General features: G+C 36.7%; 1 protein-coding gene across 1 annotated transcript in view; it reads right to left on the reverse strand.

Moving 5' to 3' along the window:
• Positions 1-1,818: 1,818 nt before the first annotated feature.
• LOC134538154 (uncharacterized) overlaps positions 1,819-19,670 on the reverse strand; it is a 39,911-nt gene continuing 22,059 nt past the window's right edge. Inside the window, exons 2-5 of the mRNA XM_063379203.1 lie at positions 14,817-14,980; positions 13,826-13,963; positions 5,924-6,079; positions 1,819-2,161 (exon numbers count right to left, since the gene is read on the reverse strand). Coding sequence (XP_063235273.1) covers positions 2,139-2,161; positions 5,924-6,079; positions 13,826-13,963; positions 14,817-14,973 — 474 coding nt within the window. The 5' untranslated portion in view covers positions 14,974-14,980 and the 3' untranslated portion in view covers positions 1,819-2,138. The remainder of the gene's footprint in view (positions 2,162-5,923; positions 6,080-13,825; positions 13,964-14,816; positions 14,981-19,670) is intronic.

Below are 19,670 nucleotides of genomic sequence, written 5' to 3' on the forward strand. Positions count from 1 at the left end.
ATATCTTTCACTGTTTTGATTTGTGGTAAAACTTCAGCTTCATATTTGTTGAAAAATACACTTTGTTTTTTAAATGAAAACAGTGTATAAAAATAAACATAACCCTTATATCCTATTTTTTTTTATTTTTCAAACAAAATCAGCCTAAATATAAATCCATAAAATCTTGTCCAAAATAACTGACAAAAATCATCCATCATGTTAACTTGGAAGCAAAAACCTTGCAGAATGTCCAATCAGTAACTAGCTGCTGCAATTCACAAGTCACCGCTTTCAACAGTTTTTAACCCTGTGGTTTGGTTTCAGCTCCGTCAAAAAAAAATTGTCAGTAATTTTGTAGAATCACCTTTATTTTCACATCTGTTTCATTTACAGTATCTATTACACCAAAAGAATATTTGTACTTTATTTAAATTCATACATTTAAAATACAGTTAGTACATATATTTATCACTATAAGAGTCAAATGGTACATAGCAATTGCAGAAAGCTCTCAGCAAACTAGTATGGCTGACTGCAACATTGTTTATTTATAACAATTAATTATATTATATTATGTAAGAAAGATGGCTTACGCAGTTGTAACAGTTACTGCTTATTCGACTTAAAGAGGCAGTAAACTTCTAACTTTCACTTTAAAACTGTCTGCAGGTGAAACCACATAATATTGTGTTAAATGTTATTGTGCGTTAAAATATTTAACAAAAAAAAATTATGATACTTTCAAAAAAGTATTGTTTGATTTGTTACAATACTTGCCATTTCACAAAATAAATCACACTCACACAAAATGAAATGTAATTATGCAGGGTACAATCATGATGGGAAATTATGCCAAACTTATTTACCAAATAGCCTACTAGTTGATACAGTAAATATTTTCATTGACTTATATACTCAGAATTCAATTTTAAATGTGGTCAAGCTTCAGTATAATATAACGTTGATTCAATCATTTTACAAAAAACTGAATTTTTCGCAAACCTTTTAAAAATCGTTTCCCACGTAAGAGCTGCGCTTCGAGCCGAACAACTTGCAAGAGATCCTGCTGTTTGATTGGAGATCATGGCACGGCTCGGACGAATATAGAGAGACAATCGCACAAACCCTGCTCAAGTGTCTTAATTTCCATTTCACAATGTATGGGTTAGAAAATTCAATTTGTTGGTTGAAGCCACAGTTCAAATTTTTAGCACGAAGATGCATTTTTCAAACCTTTTCACTACAGCAATGCTGCTTATTAATAGCTCAAGTAATTTTAACATGGCTCCACACTATCATCAGCTAAGCAAGTACGACATTCAACTGACGTAAAGGCAGACTGTTGATACTATAAGAAATAATTAATATGTAAGTTAGAAATTTTGTAACATTATGGAAAACACTAACAGTAAGCAGTAGTGCATCGTACTGTGAAGCCGTAATTGATGCTTGATGCATTACAAATTTTATTTGACGCAGGGGCGTAACAACTTAATTTCCAAAGGGGGGACAATATACCTTTTTATAAAGAATCATTGATCCCCCCCCCCATTGAAGCGGGGGTCCGGGGGTCCTCCCCCGGGAAAATTTGTATTTCAAGGTGGAAAATGGTGCTATTTAAGCGGTTTTACTATCTAAAACTATTTCTTTGCCCCCGTTTGCCCCCACTTCAAGGTTTCAGAGGGGGGGCAAAGTACCCTTCCCCCCCCCCCCCCCCTGTTGTTGCGCCCCTGATTTGACGTCATCAAAAATGTTGGACATTGTCAGTTGTCTACTTTCCGTTGTCCTCAAAGTTATTTTTTATCTCCATCCCCAATTAACCACCCTCCCTTAGTATTTGTTTTTTTTTCAGCTGTAGGTTCCAAAAAAAATATTTGTATTTCCGAAATTCAAACATATTAAACACAACACACGACCTGCATTTACACAGCACTTTTTATCAACATATCAAAATAGCCCCACAACTACACATTTACGTACTCATACAATAATGTTTCTCAGCACTCAAATCTTAACAGAATACAGATACATATTGTTAAATGAAAAACCTTGAAAATGTTCCGTGCAAATAGGAAATGATGTTTCTCATCCGCTCGTTTCTTGAATCTTGAGGAGGTTTAAGTAAGTTTCTTTCTTCCTCTTCTAGCCTCGGCTCTTTACTGCCTGTTGCGTCGCCCTCCTGGAGAAAATAATTTCATTCATTTCAGGTTGACGGACACAAGTTACGAAAAATTATTATATCAGAATAGGTGTCCAGAAAAACAGAGTGTAACATTTGCTGGAACTGCGTGTTCAAACGCAGAAATGAAACTCAAAATCTCTTTCAATTTCATCGTGAAAGTTTTGTCAGTGAATATTCACTACAATACTTGCACAGTTGCATCTAAAAAACACCAATATGCAATACAATAATTCAGGGATTTTTTTTTTTTACACATAAGATGATTTGTTTAGTTAAGAATGCGCCTCTCTCTGGTGCACTAGTTCCTGTAACGAGAGAATATCAACATCCATCTGCAATGTAACTGTAAAATCTTGTAAGTGAACATGAAGCATCAAGCCATTCATCTACTCTGTCTCTTGTTATCGCAGTGCTTACAATGACTTTTTTTTTTATCCTGCACGGGAGGAAATTTGTAAAATATTGTTTTTGTCATTAACACGTTAAGTCTTGAAGAGGAATAACTTTTTTTATGCCTCAAAGACTACACACTAAATGTATTTTTTTTTTTTTTTTAGTTTTTTTAACATACTTATTTACACATAGTAATTCCTTTTAAAATTGATAGTAATATGTTACTATAACATGAGATTGAGGATGTGCATCCATTGTTCTTGCATAGAAGCTGTTTTCATAGCAGGACCTGGTCTACGATCTGGTGCATTTCACAGGCTATGTTCACATAGACACAACATATACCAAGTACCCTTTAAAATCAAAGCTGTTTATCTAATGATACTTCCGGAAGTAAAATAAAAATAAAAAAAAGTCCAACACCTGTGTCTGTCCAAACACTGTCAAGCAACATAAATTCTGTACAGGAAATGCTGTTTTTACGCTGGTTTTCATTCAACGGGATTCTACGGCTAACCGCAGCCAATAACTCAGCTCAGGAAGGGCAGAGTTTAAGGACCTTTTGTCACTTCCTGGATTGTGACGCTGTCATGTGTCAGCTTCGCTTATTCTCGAGTGAAAATGAACAACCGTGCTTCCTCTTGACAACCCAAGTGTCGTAAAACAAAATTAAGCGATGCACTCCAGTTTTCGTGGTTGCCTCGCCATGTATGTATGGTGGGTGCTAGTTGGTCCGTGCCTTCAGCGTCATAGCACAGTTGCCCCACGCGATACTACAGGGTCCACTCAGACAGGGAAAACTCAGGGAATTAAAAAGGTGTCTCAAAACATGTAAAACACAGGGAAATCATAAATATCAAGTGCAAATCATCAGTAATTTTTCATGCTGTGCAGATCTTAATATCTTAAAGCAAATTTATTTTGATCATAAATTAATTTGCTGTTAGTAATCCTTGTTTTATTTTTACAAACATTAATATATAGTTAATTAACTAATACAAAAAATATATACTGATTTGAAGCAGAATCAAATATCTAGTATAGTCTTAAGCTCAATTACAATTGATAATTTATCATTTCAAGTTTGATCAAACAGATTTCTTTGTATATTGTGCAGGAAAACATTTTATAGTCAATTTAAGCATGATATGCATGTTTATCAAATTGTTTTTTTGAAGTAATATGTATTTTTTAGTTTTTCTGTTATTTTGCCAGGTAGACTGTTGAGGCAAGGAAAAAAATGTTGGATGGGACAGGCAGAACAGGGAAATTAAGTGAATTAAGAGTTTGGGAATCCTGTACTATCATTCTCGCAAATATAGTTACAATGAGACACTTTGGCAGAAGTTAAGTGATGAACGATGACAATTACACCGCTGCCGCCATTTTACGTCCGTTGTCGACGGGTTTATTTATGACGTGTGAACGTCCCAATGAGGCAAGATCATGCTCTGAAGGCCCTGTCACATTGTCAAATTTTTGCTTCCAGCACCTTCCAAAATGTCGTGTCAAGTAAAGTTGGAGGGTTATGGCTTCACTAGTTGCAGCCATGTTTGTTGGATGACTTGAGCTCCCACAAAATATTTTAATATAGGACGGGTTCTAAAATATGTTGAATGTTGGATGTAATCAGCCATTCAAAATCGTGCCCGGCGAAAACGGAAAACGGAAACGTCATCAGTTTCCGTCACGATTCTTTAAAATGTTGAAGAACACAGGGCATGTGGGTGATTAAAGCAGTTATAAAAGTGAAACAACTAAAATAATGTTAATTAAAAAAAGTCATTTGAGAAATAATTTTATGTGTAAAAAGAAAAATTTCTTTCTATAACTTAAAAAAAATCAATGAACATTTATTTACGTAATGTATATTATTGTAAATTAAATTTATATACTTTCAAAAAAAAATTTAATGCATAAATAGTATACAAGTTTAAAAATTTCATCCAGTACTGTGATAGATACATTATTTAATTTAAAAATTTAGATTAATATTGAAAATTTTGAAAAAGCTCAGACCAAAAATAAACTCTGATAGTAAGACATGATTTAAAACATATTTGAGGTTATCTGTCCAAATATAATTGAAGGAGAAAATTGGAACCCCTCTAATTCTACTGTCAAATATATTGGAAACAAATATTTGGCAGTGTGACAAGGCCTTAACCATTCAGTCCTGTCGTAACACTGTTACAAGAGCAAAGGAAGCACAATGCACGAACGTATGCTGAAAGAAACTGTAGTGTTACATCATCGTCTTTCTTGCACACACATGCCTTAATTTTGTTTCAGATATCTTTTGATATAGTATGTTTACTACAAACAATTTCACATGATCTGCAGTATGGATTTATTAACATAGGTATACATGTAAGCTCTAAAAGCACTTTTCATGCATATATGTCATGCTTTTCTAAACAGTTTCATGCAGATTATTCTGGCATTCTATGAGCAATCAGACTTTTTTTTAAAACATTTTTCTCCTCCTGAAAACACAAGTTAGTAATTTTCTAACACTCAAGGAATTGATTGTAAAGTATATTCTACTCAAGTTAAATAAGAATCGCACATTTTAAGGTAGGCCTGGATTTTTTTTTTTTCCTCTTGCCTTCTTTGCCACAAAACCCTAGCTGTCTGACTGTGGTGCTACGTTCGATGTTCTAAAGCTCTGCATCTCAACCGACAGGTGAATGTGTGAAGTTCCGGGAAAGAATTCTTTGACCCCACGTTTGTTAATCAGCTTAGAGCTAGTCTTTTTTTAATTTTAATTTTATATATGCAGCAGCTGCATCATTGTGTGAAGAATAGTTTTTCAAGACTGCTAACGTGTACAATGTGAGGAACTGTACAGATATGCGAGTTTTCTCCTTGTTTTCTTACAGTAGTTAATTTTATTTATTTCCACTATTGCATTAATCTAGAACAACTAAAATGATTCGTTATAAAACAACCTCATTCGCATTGGCAGTAACGGACAGTGCCGACCGGTTTTCAGAGAGAAATTAAAATTTGGAGTAGATCATGCCTAAGCATATTTTCTTGGCTGCTAAAATGTGTACACACAGAGACAGATTGTACTCATGTTTAGTTTTCTTTGTCAGAAATAGCGTTAATACCAAAGCAAATATGGAAGTAAAGATCACTAATCCAATATGTGTCTTCATTTCTGTTGTTATGTCTTGTAACAGAAATACACGACAGCAGAGAAGCTACCTTGAAACACTATTACTGAGACGATCTTTATTCAATTTTGCACTGTGTTATAAAATGTATGTACAATTTACAATTAAGATTAGTAGCGCAATGGTGACTACATCACATACCAAAAAGGGTTAGTTAATTAAATCAGTAAACTTTTTCTTTTACCTTTGTTGTTGTTTTTAGCTGCTTTGTTTTTACACTTCTTTGTGATTAGGCGACTCTGTTCGCAGGAGGGGTCGCTGTTTGGCTTAAGGCTGTCAGTCCGGGTCATTTGGCTTTCGCTAGAACACTCGGTCCAAGTGCCTTTCTCATAACGACAGGCTGCAGGCAAAATATACCGAGGATCTCATTAGCCACACACTCGCCAGGCACTGCCTCCTTCAAGTCATGATTTTATATTTATATTAAACACTGATCAACTTTTTAGACTTTCTCAATTGTTTAACTTTCACGGAATGAAAAATATATACAGCGCATACTTTTTTGCATAATTAGCTGCCAAAGTTACATTTTTTAACGTTTTTGGGTTGTACAAACAAGGAGAATTTAATTCATTGCAGAACTGAACCTTTTTTTTAGGTTTAACTGCTATGCCACTGGCTACTTCATGATACGGTTTGCATTTCTATCACAAAAAAAAACTCATTTCATGTTTCTTGGCTGTCGAAATTGTAACAAATTTGAGAATTTTGAAATGCCAGGTAAAATTAATTAATATTTTCTGAAAAGAAATTCAAACCGATTCTTGAAGTAGCCAGTGGCATTGCAGTTAAACCTAAAAAGTTTCATTTTTTCAATAAGTTAAAATTCTCCTTATTTGTACAAACCAAAAACGTTAAAAATGTAACTCTGGCAGCTAATTATGCAAAAAGTATGCGCTGTGTATATTTTTTTCATTTCGTGAAAGTTAAACAATTGAAAAAGTCTACAAGTTTAACTGTAATTACTGTAAATATAAAATCTTGACCTGAAATGGGAGGCACCCACTTAAGGCGCGGTCTCACACATCATGCTGCTTGTACGTTCTCATGATGATTCTTGCACGTTTTAAAACATATTTATAGACATACACCACTGCTGGTTTCCACTGTATGCCACAGAGAAACCACAAGAATGGACAGGAAAGATGAATGCACACAGCTACAGAAAAACAAGCCAAATGCAGCCGGTGTCGAACGACAGCAAAGGGACTTCCCAGGAAGGAAATAGTCAGAAAAAAACAATTACAGCACAGACGAATACAGTGGAGTGATGATGAAAAACTGTCTCTACTGTGTTCACCTATGCCGTGATATTTTTTCCTGACTTTTCCTTCCGTGAATAATCTGTGCTGTCTGTGCATATACTCATTAGTAGGGACCGGAAAAATTCGCGGGTTCAATGACCTGTAGGATGAACTCCATAGTTCTACGTACACTCGGTCAAATGCCACCCACTCAATGGCTGCTATCTTGTGAGACGTCCCAACGTAGCAGCCTGTGATTCGATAAAACTTTGGTCGGGTGTTTCTCATTGGCCCAGAGTCATCCAGGTGAGTTGTGAACCAATAGCAGAGGCAGCACTGAGGTATAACGATTTGTATTTTAGCCTATCGCGAAATGAATTCGCGAATTTTTCCGGTCTCTACTCATTAGACACCAGCTGAGTTTGGCTTGCTTTTCTTGTCCATTATTGTGGTTTCTCTACGACATACAGTTAAAACCAGAAATGGTATATATCCATAAAAATTTTCGTCATCTCTTTTTCTTGTCATTATTATTATTGGAGTGCTTTTCCTGTAATATCTAAATAGGGCTTTCAGATATTATGTTGCGTCTCAAATTTTCTCAAATGATATTTACTAAGATTACCTAATAGCAGTAAAAAGTGATTCAAGTATTCATAACATCTATCACTTGTGACCTACAGATCAAGTACAACGTTAGTAAATGTAAAGTGAGAAAACTTGTGGTCTAACAACAAATTCAAGAGAGCTATCTTTTTTACAGGAAAATCCCTCAAATAACAGTAATGAATATAATATAAAATGAAATAGTTAACTCGGCGTGTGAGACCGGCCATAACTAAGTCATCTACTGCAGATCGTTCCAGACATGCCTCTCTGCTCTATTGCTATCATACACTGATTTCATAATATTTAATGTAAATAAACACTTCTTTTCTTTAAATTATGTATCTATAATGGGTTAATTTATGATTTAGCACAAATTTTTCCTCATTTTTTTATATGGTTTTCACCATCGGGACCACAAAGATCAAATTATACACACAAGTAGTTCCAGTTTAAAACTTAAAACGTGAGTGTATGGTTTTGGTGAGGTGTTTTACACATTTAAACTCATCATTCTCACTGCTGTCTAGATAGTACTTTCTAAACCAACCCACATTCATAGCTGATACACTCAAACAGCAGTTACCCAGTTTTAAACCTGATACCATGCAGTGGAATACGATGCCAGTTGAGAGATACGCAGTGTGCCTAACTGATTAGTGAGGTACCATTGCAATCTTTTTATAGATAGGTATTTGCCAATATTCCCAATTTACTGGACTTGTGATGTAACAGTTTCCAAGAGATTCTTGAAAAACCAACACAGTAATACCTCGACTTAAGCTACCCTGTCTTACATGTATCTGGATTTTTTAAATCTTCTCGTCGAATTGTTAGTCTTTTGTTTTAACGTCTGTGATTCTCGATTTCCCACTCCAACCACACTACTGTTCAACTTACGACATGTTTGTACAAGTTTCGCGCGGAGGCAACGCGTAGCTACAAATTATTCTTTTGATTTATTTATGCAGAGTGTTCGTTATATCTACGGTCACTTGATAGACTCTGATTCTTTACACCCAGGTCAATTAGATCAAACCACGGTTGAAAACTTGACAGAAGGTGTCAGTTCAACTGAAAATGGGTTAAAAATTTTGGAAAACATAAATGACAATGAAGAGCAAATTTCTGCTAAAAGAACAAGGAATAAAAAAACTAGTCTGCCATGAGAAAATTTTGTGTGAGAAGGAAAAAAACTTTGATCCGTGATGACTTTGTTAGATTTTATGAAGCCTTCTGTCAAAATAACATTGGTTACATTTTTGCAATTTATAATAATATAATTTGTTGTATTATCTAAGATTTAATACACATTGTTTTTATAAATTATTGTTTTCTTTAGTTTCCTGTATTTTTGTATATTTGTATGTATATATTTATTTGCATAATTATACCCCGACTTACAAGGTTATCTGCGGTCCCACCTATCAGGTGTCACCCATATTTTCTGTTTGCCTGTACATAGTTCTGTGGGAATCGTTTACACCAATTTACCAGTAAATTAAGGCTGTGCTTAAATTTTGTGTTTGTTAATTAGTCTAAGGCATAATATATGTATACAAATTGTATGCTGTAAAATAATTTTTTATCAACTCCAAACATCCTTTTAATAAAGAATGTTACTAAGGTAATGACTTATCATCACTTACAATTATTGAATTTTTGGGAGACTTTCACCATTTTTATTTACAAAAAAAGTATTAAATTGGTTTTTGGATCTGTTAAAGAAATGTATCTGTATCCGTTTTTTCGACCATTTCGCCCAGCACTATACTGATGAAGTCCTGCTCTCATTGGCAAGGGCTACGCCGCGCGGCGAAGTCTTTGTTTCGGGCTGTGTCAGAGTGCGTGTCGGTCAGCTTGAGAATCTCACGAGTGAACGAGCAAGCTTGATCGATCGATCGAGCCTTGCTGAGGCAAACAGCGTCCCTTGACTGCGCAGTGCTGCATGAAAATTCAAGTGAGGAAGACTTGGCTGCAAAAATAACTCCCTAGTTTTCTGAGGTTTACCTAACCTGTAGCCAAAATAACACTAAGAGGATGGGAAAGCTTACATCTTGCATGAATGACGAGAATGTAAAAACAATTACAGAATCTGAACGACCTGACAAAATTCGGTGAAGTTTGTTACTGTCGGCTAGATATTTTCACTGCGGAGACCTGAATGTACAGAAATAGTCAATTTGTTGTATAGTTTTTTTAAAAAAATTGCAGTCTTCCATAAAATATGGACTTGAAATCAAAAAAATAAACTAATATGAAAGAAATTTGGTGTGACATTATTAAAATCACATAAGAAATTAGAAACAAAATATATTTCAGTTTTAAACTAATTTTAACTTATTTAACCATTCTATTATGCAATTAAAGAAAATCATTGAAATATTTTTTTCATTCTAAGATTTGGTTTTTCTAATATGATTTTAATAATTTCACAGTTTTTTTATATTTGTTTATTTTTTGGTTTCAAGCCCTTATTTTATTTTATTTTTTTATATTCTCATTCATTCACGATGTGACCTTTCCCATCCTACTGTCTGTCAATCGACTTGCAAAAGTTAAATGATAATTGTAAAAATCAAAGCCATTCAACAATCATTTGATCATATTTTAGAATTCATTCACCAGTTTCTTGGATGTCTTGTGAGGACATTCAGCAATAAACTGAAAGTCATCCAGACGGTACATCACGAAGGAATCACTAGCAATGAAAATTGAGCTCACATATAATATGACTCCTGAATAAAAAATGCATTCCTAGTGGTCAGCCAAAGATGAAAGCCAGGCAAGTGGGAGAAAGCAAAACAAGCATGCTTATATTTTTTTTCTCCCCACAAGGAGAAAAGTTTGTGTTTGTAACCACGTAAAGAAAAACTGTCACACCACCAAGTGTAACTATCCACTACTTCTGCGACGGAAAAAAGTTCGTCCTGTAAACATAAATAACTCAAAGCACGTATTATAAAAATGGTTTGCTAATATATTTTGTAACATCACTCTGCCCACTGCTTTTTTTTTCTTTTTCTGGTTATATACAACTCTAGTAATATGTTCTTCTTGACTCAACCCCTAATTACTTTAATTTAATTTTAAGATGGTGGGGGAGACATTGGCTAGATAGGAGGGTCTCAACTGAAGCCTAAAGAAATCCAACAGGCAGGTATTTTTTGTTGAGGTATCAAAAACATCAGCTAGACGGCCGAGAAGGCTTAGAACTTCAAAAACGTCTTGTCATTTTACACATGTTTCAATTACACTTCTCACAAATGGTAAATGGAGAAAAAGCACCTGTACATTTTCTTGTAAATGGTAATTTTTTAACTAAAATGTATCATGCATATATTACATGTGGTGATAACAAGGTTATGTAAGCATACCTAACAAACTGTTTGCAGGGACATCTCGAGATACTAAGGACCCCGGGGCAAATAATTTAGTATTATTCAATAAATAATTTTAAAAACACCATGTTTAAAAAAAAAAATACAAAGAATGTAGACATTACCATACTGTTTTGTTTATCACTGTACTTGTAAGCTTTCCTGTGAATCCTATTAACGACATACTTGTGATATTCGTCCTACGAGGGTGAACCCATAATGTTAAAGATGATCTGGAAACTCAACTGGGGGCTCGGGGATTTGACGGCCCTGAGGAGGAATCAAAGGGCTGCTCGGCCAGTTGAAGCAAATGCCGGCCGTGACCACCCGGGGGACCGACTCCGGGCCCGACGGCACCTTGAGGGGCAGACCGTCGCCCGTGGCCTTGTCGCCGCGGCAACTAACCTAAGTGAGGCGGGCCGATTGCCGCGGCGACGTCTCACGTGCCGTTTCGCCCTCGACGCGCTCTCCTCCACGGACCGTGGCCGCGGAGCGCTCTTAACGAGGAAGCGGGCAATCTTCCTGTTGCCGTGAAACAAGGGGGTGGGGGGGGGGGGGAGAGGAGGCCCGCGGACAGAATAGCAACGTCCCGCGCGGAGGTGCGCCTCGCCTCCAGTCCAGTCTGATCCGGTCCAAACAAGAGAAGCCTAAGATGTCCATCAAGTTCCGTCCCTGCCCGAACACGCCCGAACAATTCACCTTCGGCCAACCTCGGGATTTGTTATAATTTTTGCGCAGGAAAAAATGAAATCAAATATTAAAATTGGTCGGTCAGGTTAGCTACATCAAAAACACTTCAAAACACTGTGGACGGTTAGTTAGGTTAGTATAGCTACATTAAAATAAACAGAGATATATAAATATACATAAATGAACCCGAGGTTGGCCGAAGGTGAATTGTTCGGGTGTGTTCGGGCAGGGACAGAACTTGATGGACATCTTAGGCTTCCCGTCCAAACAAGCCGTCTCTATCTTGTACAGAAACATAGATAAGTCTGGCAACTTCCCATCCTTCTCCATGGCGTGGCCCGTACGCTCAGTGAAGCTCACGGCGACACACAAACTAACAGCGCTAGTAGTCGACACACCCAGTATATATAATTGAATATCATTCGTAATTCTGTTAACGTCTTTTAAACCTTTACAGATCATGATTTGCCAGTTCTTTAGGAGCTTCATAAGTGTTTTAACGTTTTAACACATAACAATGTCGTGTAATTTGTCCACATTCGTCAGTTAAAGTTGAAGTGTTGAGAATGCAGAACCCTACACAAATGCATACCTTCCACAAGAAAGAATGCATTAGGTGTCAAGTGCGTATTTTAATCCAGAAGATTCGTGTTTTATAAATTTTAATCTTCAAGCAAGGTTAATTCTTTACAATTTTGACTTTCATTGTAAAGTAATTCTATTTTACTAGCTGTAAACAATGATCTTGAATATACACATTAAATTTGACCTTTTAGGTTGTGAATGTAAACAAAGAACTTCTGATTACTTGCAATAAGTAATCTTGCTGGAACACACAAAAATTTTTTTTTTAAAAATCTCCCCTTGCCTTAAGATCAAAATGTGTAGTTGAAATTTACTGCATGCTTTCTTATTGCAGAAATGTGTTAGTTTGGTTTCTGCATTCTCGTTTCAAATTTAACTGACAAATCGGGAAAAAAATTCATTTTTATGCATTTAGCACATACAATGCTTCCAATAATCTGTCAGCCTTTTAAAAAAGTGACAAATTTTGAATAATATGCAATTTCATACGAAACTCACATTTAAAACAATTTTGCCGCGAGCCTCACTAGGCAGACGAAGAATAAAAGAAAGTTGCTAGACCTATCTGCATGACCATGGCCTAGTTACTTGAGTAGGAGAAATAAGAACCGAAAGACACCATTTTACTTTAAAAACGTTTTTGGCCACACAGTCACACATTTTGAGATTTTCTGAGAGTGTAAAATTAACCACACCATGGAAAAAATATTTCTTTCTACCAAAAAAGTAAAAAAAAAATGAAGTTACATTAGATTGCTCAATATTTCCATGATAAGTCACAATCTTGGACCATTTTGAAAAAATCAAATTTTATAAAAAAAAAAAATTGGTTATAGTCTAAAAACTGTTGAAACCAAAATGATGCCTTCCAGTTCGAATTTAAGAGTTTTAACTGTCTTCATATACTAATTTAAAAAAAAACTAATTAATTTAATAACTTTATTTTAAATATTAGGAATTTTGGTTGCAGTGATCACTAGGCGTTGCGCTCATGTTGCGAGAGTTGTAGGTTTCAATCCCAGAACTCTGGCGTGACTCAAAGTTCACGAGCACCAAGTCGACACCCCAAGTGCTTCACTGTCCACTATGTTCTCGGATGTGTATTTTGGACTATACTCATGCATAACCGTGAAGTGTAAAATGCTACACCAGCGTTCCTTCTAGAAATATAATTCAAAGTTTCAGACCATTTAACAAAGGAATGAAACCAAGTTCTGATGTTTGCAAGTTGATCAGCTTCATTTAAATACGCTTGCCACACATTTTTTAACAATTATATATTTTTTATTGTATTTATTTTTATTTTGCCAATGAAGTATGTGTACATCTATGCGTAATGTATTTTATTTATGGTTTATATTTTATTGGATGTTGACCTACTATTTTTGGCAGTGACCCTGTGCAACTTAAAAAAAAAAAAAAAAACAGAAAATACATTGTGAAATGTTGCAGTGTCTGAAAAGCAGGTCTACACCAAGAGAGACGGACCTCACAAGCGATTCTGAAAGTGCCAAAGGCCGAAGTGCAAAAGTTAACACGAAGCAACAAACGGGGTGGGCGGTTCTGGTTGGTTTACCTTACCTTTTTTGCACTTCTTCTGAATGGTTTTGGTCGGCTCGCACGTAGCCTGGTCCCCCTTCTTCAAGGTCAGCGTGCGGGTCCTCATGTTCGTCTTGGAGTCGCAGTCGGACCAGGCCCCCTTCACGTAGCGACACGGGTCTGCGGACACGGCCACCACAGGCGTCAGTCGCACTCGTCGACCGACTGCGTGCGTGCAGTCTTCTCATCATGCCTTTATATGGCGGAGAAATTCAGATAAAGGTGTAATGCAAGTGCCTCAAGTGCTTTCAAGAATCTGTACCGGTTGTTGTTGTTATGCCTAAAGATAACTCTGAAAACACGTATTTTAGCCATCTTAACTCTTCTAAAAATACAGTTTATAAACTTAATCCAGAAACAAAAAACTACTTATCGGCCCCCGACGAATTCTTAAATGCTCATCGTAAAAAAAAGGGGCCCAATTGGGTATCTTCAGTAGTTTGCAAACCGCTGAAGCTGAATCTGAAGCTCGCCGTGTGGTGAGGGCAACAGGAAACAGGGAGAGGGGAGGGTGATCCAATGGCGGCTCCAGGATGACTTTTCGGGAGGGGCTATCTCACAAAGAAAGGTCATGGTTACAAAAAAATGAAAGTGGTTAGATATTGGCCTTTGGAATATGATTTACAAATTACAGGTTTCAAATACAGAAACCTTAGTAGCTCCATGCAACTTTTGATGAGATAAAAGTTTTAACATACGTACGAAATTAAATATATTTAAGTAAACATAAATGTACACTAATCAATGAAATTGGTCTCGGGAGGGGCTGTCGCCCCCACCGCCCCCCTTCTGGAGCCGCGCTTGGGGGTGATCCTCCGGGACCAGTGGCGGATCCAGGATTTTGGTTTGGGAGGGGCTTGACCCAGCTGAGGCTAGGCTTTATCAAGGCAAACACTAAAACAATAGTGGACCCAGATGCTTTTGGAGGGGGCTTGAGCCCCTTGGCCCCCGCTACTGTCAGGGATGTAGGTACCTCTGCTTTTGCTGCCCTCCTTGGGCTCCGCCCGGCTCTTGGCGCCGCGCTCGCTGCGGATCAGCACCTCGTGGTCGTCTTCCTCCCAGACTTCGCCCTCGGCCCGGGCCGCGGCGACCACCGCCAGCACCGCCAACACCACTGCCAGCCACTTCATCCTGCAACTGCCAGCCACTTCATCCTGCAACTGCCAGCCACTTCATCCTGCAACTGCCAGCCACTTCATCCTGCAACTGCCCGCCACTTCATCCTGCAACTGCCCGCCACGCGCCCCGTCTCGCAACAATACAACCTCGCAGGGGCGTAGCCAGGATTTTATTTTGGGGGGGGGGGGGAATTAAACATTTGGCTATTCACCCACCCCCCTTTACGAAGCGGGGGTCCGGGGGCCTTCCCCCGGAAAAATTTGGATTTTTACGTGAAAAATGGTGCTATTTTAGCAGTTTTCATAATATAACATTGAATATTGTTCTACTGTAAACATTATTGATTTTGAATATTAAAATATCACAAATTACAAACTCAACTCAGGTAAAAAAAAAACCTTCCACACATTTGGGAGGGGGGATGGATCCCTATGATCCCCCCCCCCCTTCCCTTAGCCCCTGCAACCTCGCAACCCGGCGTTCCTGGGAGGCCTAAGATGTACATCAAGTTCTGTCCCTACCCGAACACGCCCGAATATTCACCTTCGGCCAACCTCGGGTTTATTTATATTTATTTATATATATTTATATTTCTCTTGTTTATTTTAATGTAGCTATACTAACCTAACTAACCGTCCATAGTGTTTTAAAGTATTTTAATGTAGCTAACCTAACCGACCACTTTTAACATTTTTCCTGCGCAAAAAGAAAAAAAAACAAATCCCGAGGTTGGCCGAAGGTGAATATTCGGGTGTGGCCGGGCAGGGACAGAACTTGATGTACATCTTAGGCCGATCGGCGTTTCCTTTCCTCTTTCAAATCGCACTTCTTCAGGCGCGTTACGAGCACGAGTACCACGCTACGAAATTTTCACACAATGAAAAAATGGCTACATGTGCTTTTCAATCTTATACGTTAATGACAGTTAATAAATACTGGTCCATAACACTAAAATTAGAAATTTAATATGAACTGAAAAGTAAAAAAATATAATTATATTTAAATAAAAAATACGCTTTCATGAAAAAATAGCTTGCGGTGGTTGATATCAGTTGTCTAAAATTTTCTACCACTAACGGCTGTTCTTTAGGACTGTCACTATTAAAATTAGTTTTTTTTTGTTACTTGATTCTTACTTTAAGGTTATTAGAAAAATACGTTATACAGTTGTTCATTCGGTCACTGTTGAACAAATTACTTAAATTTAAAGATTTTATGCTTTTTAGTTCTTGCAACTTCGAAAGCATTTATTTTAAAATATAAATTTATTGTTTTAATTTTTAGTATGTCAAAAACGTTTATTTATTGTAAATATTAGTGATAGAAATTGTGTTTATAAACTTTTGAAAGTGTATTTATATAAGTGAGGTTATGCTTCCGTTTGTATAATTTATTTGAATTATAAACAACATTATTTATATTAATTCATTAGAATAAATATTCAACATATTTATTTTTATTATTAATTAAAAAATATCTTTATTATTTTAACCACATAGTTAATTTTATACACATATCTATATTAATATTGAATACTGAGTATTTTTTTTATTTCACTGAATTTATACTTTACCAACCGTATTTATAATATCACTCCAGTTCTTTTATTATTTTATTTATATTAATTATTATCATGCAAAATTAAAGTTAGTTTTTTTATCACACCAAGTAAGTGTAACTTCTAACGCAGGTACATAAGTACACGCACCCATCCCCCCCCCCCCCCCCAATCTATTTTATAACTAAGAGATAGGTTCTATGTGTTGCATAAATACAATTCTTGTAAATTTTTTTCTTTTTTTTAGAATAGTAGGTTTTACACGTCTAAGTGCTTGTAACTATAATTATATTTTGATTAGCATATGTTAAACCAGCAACATTTTTAATTCTCACTTTTTTTTTAACCACTAAGTGGCCCGAGTGAACAGCGAACATCGATCTGTACAGGCACCTGATTCCATTCCTGTGAATATTAAACTTCACGCAATTGTTGGAATGAATTTTTATAATCATTAAATAAGAATAACAAGAAGAGGCTGCGGTGTTTTTTTTTTTTCAAATCTGACATTTCTCAAAATCAGTACTGACGGTCTACTTACTTATCTTTCTGCCATTGTTGTCCTGTCAACAGTTTTTTTTTTTCGAGCAACTTCATTTGATGCTACATGCATACGTTAGTAAACCAACATTACGTGGTCCTTTGCAAGTGACATTTCGGAAATGTATACCACCGGTGCTTTTTTTTTTTTTTTTTTTTTTTGGGGAAAATGTCAGATATGAGCCACGTTACGTGGCCCGAACTATACCCTCTTGGCTGGGAGTTATCTGTAGTGAACCGACCGCGCTGTGTATCCTTGCGACACAAACACGGGGCAAGAAGACCGTGCGCAGATGCGCGCGCACCCCACGCTTCGTGTATGCCAACACGCGACTGGTTGTGTTTGTGGACGTTCTAGAAATAACGCCTCCTCGCTCCAAACAAGCCGTCAGCCAGAGCAAACCCTCCCTCGCTGAGACATCACGTGGTGCGTCGTGGTGCTTGATTTAAGGGCGTATCCAGGTATTTAGGGAAGAAGCTGCCCCCCCCCCCCCCCCCCCAAACCCAATATCTTCTAAAGTTGGAGAAAATGAAAAAAAAAAAAAAAATTGCTTGTCGTAAATTCGGTTTACGGACGATAGTTTAAAATGACAACGTCGTAACAAAACACTGATGAAATGATTGCATACTTTTATGAATGAAATTGAATCATTTTTTATTGAATTATCACTATTTTGTATGGATACAGAGAAGGAGTGAAATGAAATCTGCAATTTAATTGATAAATTTACTTTTATTTGCACTCATTAATTCAAATATGTTTATTACTTTAACGAAGAGATTATTTTAACTAGAACTTTTATACATGTTTGCTATTTAACTTCTTCCAATCTATGTTATTCTGTTAAGGATAGGACGATGATAGGAAAATTAGAAAACAAATGGGAGTGTTTCAAGTTTAATGTGCCTCGAAAAAGTCAAATCGATGGTTGTTCCAATCGAGTGGAAGAGAGTTAGATGCGGCGCAAGCGTACAATGAGCGTAACGAAACACAACGCAACGGGACAATTTGCGTAACGGGACACTTTTTCGTGCGTGCAGCCGGCGTTCATCAATTTTAGACGTTGTCACGTCAAAAACACTGACTGACAGACAACACACAGTCTAAACCGGTGGACCTTGAGATTAGAAATTTGGAGGAAATATTCCTCGAGTACCCTTGGGGTGCACTAAGGAGACTTTTTTTTTTAATTCTATCCCTAAAGGAGTGAAAAGGGGTCGTAAAGTTTGCATGAAAAGAAATGCCACTTAATGACTCACTCATCGCGGATTCTACCCTTTTTTTTTTTTTTTTCCTTTTCCGTTCTGGGCAGGCGCCACCCCCCTCTCTCCCCCAAAACTAAAAAAAATGGGGTGTGACTGTGTCATGGACACGGCCGTGTGTAGTACGTAATATTTTCTATACAAAATATAAAATACGCTATTTTATGTATATTATTTCCTTTTCCTTGTTTGATTTAGATTACTTTTTCTTGACGTGAGGTCTAATAAATCGATTAACGCTGGCTGCGCGCACGAAAAAGTGTCCCGTTACACACATTGTTCCGTTACGCTGTGTCCCGTTACGCTCATTGTACGCTTGCGCCGCATTTAACTCTCTTCCACTCGATTGGAACCACCATCGATTTGACTTTTTCGAGGCACATTAAACTTGAAACACTTCCATTTGTTTCCTACTTTTGCTATCATCGTCCTATCCTTAACAGAATAACATAGATTGGAAGAAGTTAAATAACAAACATGTATAAAAGTTATAGTTAAAATAATCTCTTCGTTAAAGTAATAAACATATTTGAATTAATGAGTGTAAATTAAAGTAAATTTATCAATTAAATTGGAGATTTCATTTCACTCCTTCTTTGTATCCATACAAAAATAGTGATAATTCAATAAAAATGATTCAATTTTATTCATAAATGTATGCAATAATTTCATCGATGTTTTGTTATGACGTTGTCACGTTAAACTATCGTCCGTAAACCCGTAAACCGACTTTTCAGACAACCAATTATTTTTCGTTTTATAAAAATAATGCTGAAGCTCACCTACCAAGCCAGAGGTGAATGCCGAACTCACACGGCAGCAACTCGTGTTTCTCAGTAACGTTTTCCATAGAGATTAGTTGACACGCTCGAGTGTGCACTGGCTTCTCGCAGGAGACACACAGACACACAGACACAAACACACGCCTACACCGTACACACAGACTTTCCCCTTGCGTGAAGTAAGAAACCAAATGTTTTCAGCGACAATGGGCTGCCCAAACACAGAGGAGCAGAGGTGACTCGTTAAACAATTTGTTCCACAAACATCTTAAAGAGCTTAGCGCTCTGGTTCAATCCTGGCTCAAAACTTTGCCCGGATATGGTGCGTCCCAACTTCACTGAGCATTTTCACATTCCTTCGTTGTATTTTCTTTTAGTCGGTAAGATGATGATATACAAAAATTCTTTGTCATATTTTATACAGAATGAATTAAGATAAGTTGGAAACATAAATACAACTTATGATCTAAAATAGTTTCTCCTGTGAAATCATAATTGATTTTTAAGATGTTTTCCCCCCCTTATGAATGTATACAAATGGAATAATACCGGAAAAAGTCACTAT

Source organism: Bacillus rossius, chromosome 13 (genome assembly GCF_032445375.1).
Source record: "Bacillus rossius redtenbacheri isolate Brsri chromosome 13, Brsri_v3, whole genome shotgun sequence".
NCBI classification, from domain to species: Eukaryota; Metazoa; Arthropoda; class Insecta; order Phasmatodea; family Bacillidae; genus Bacillus; species Bacillus rossius.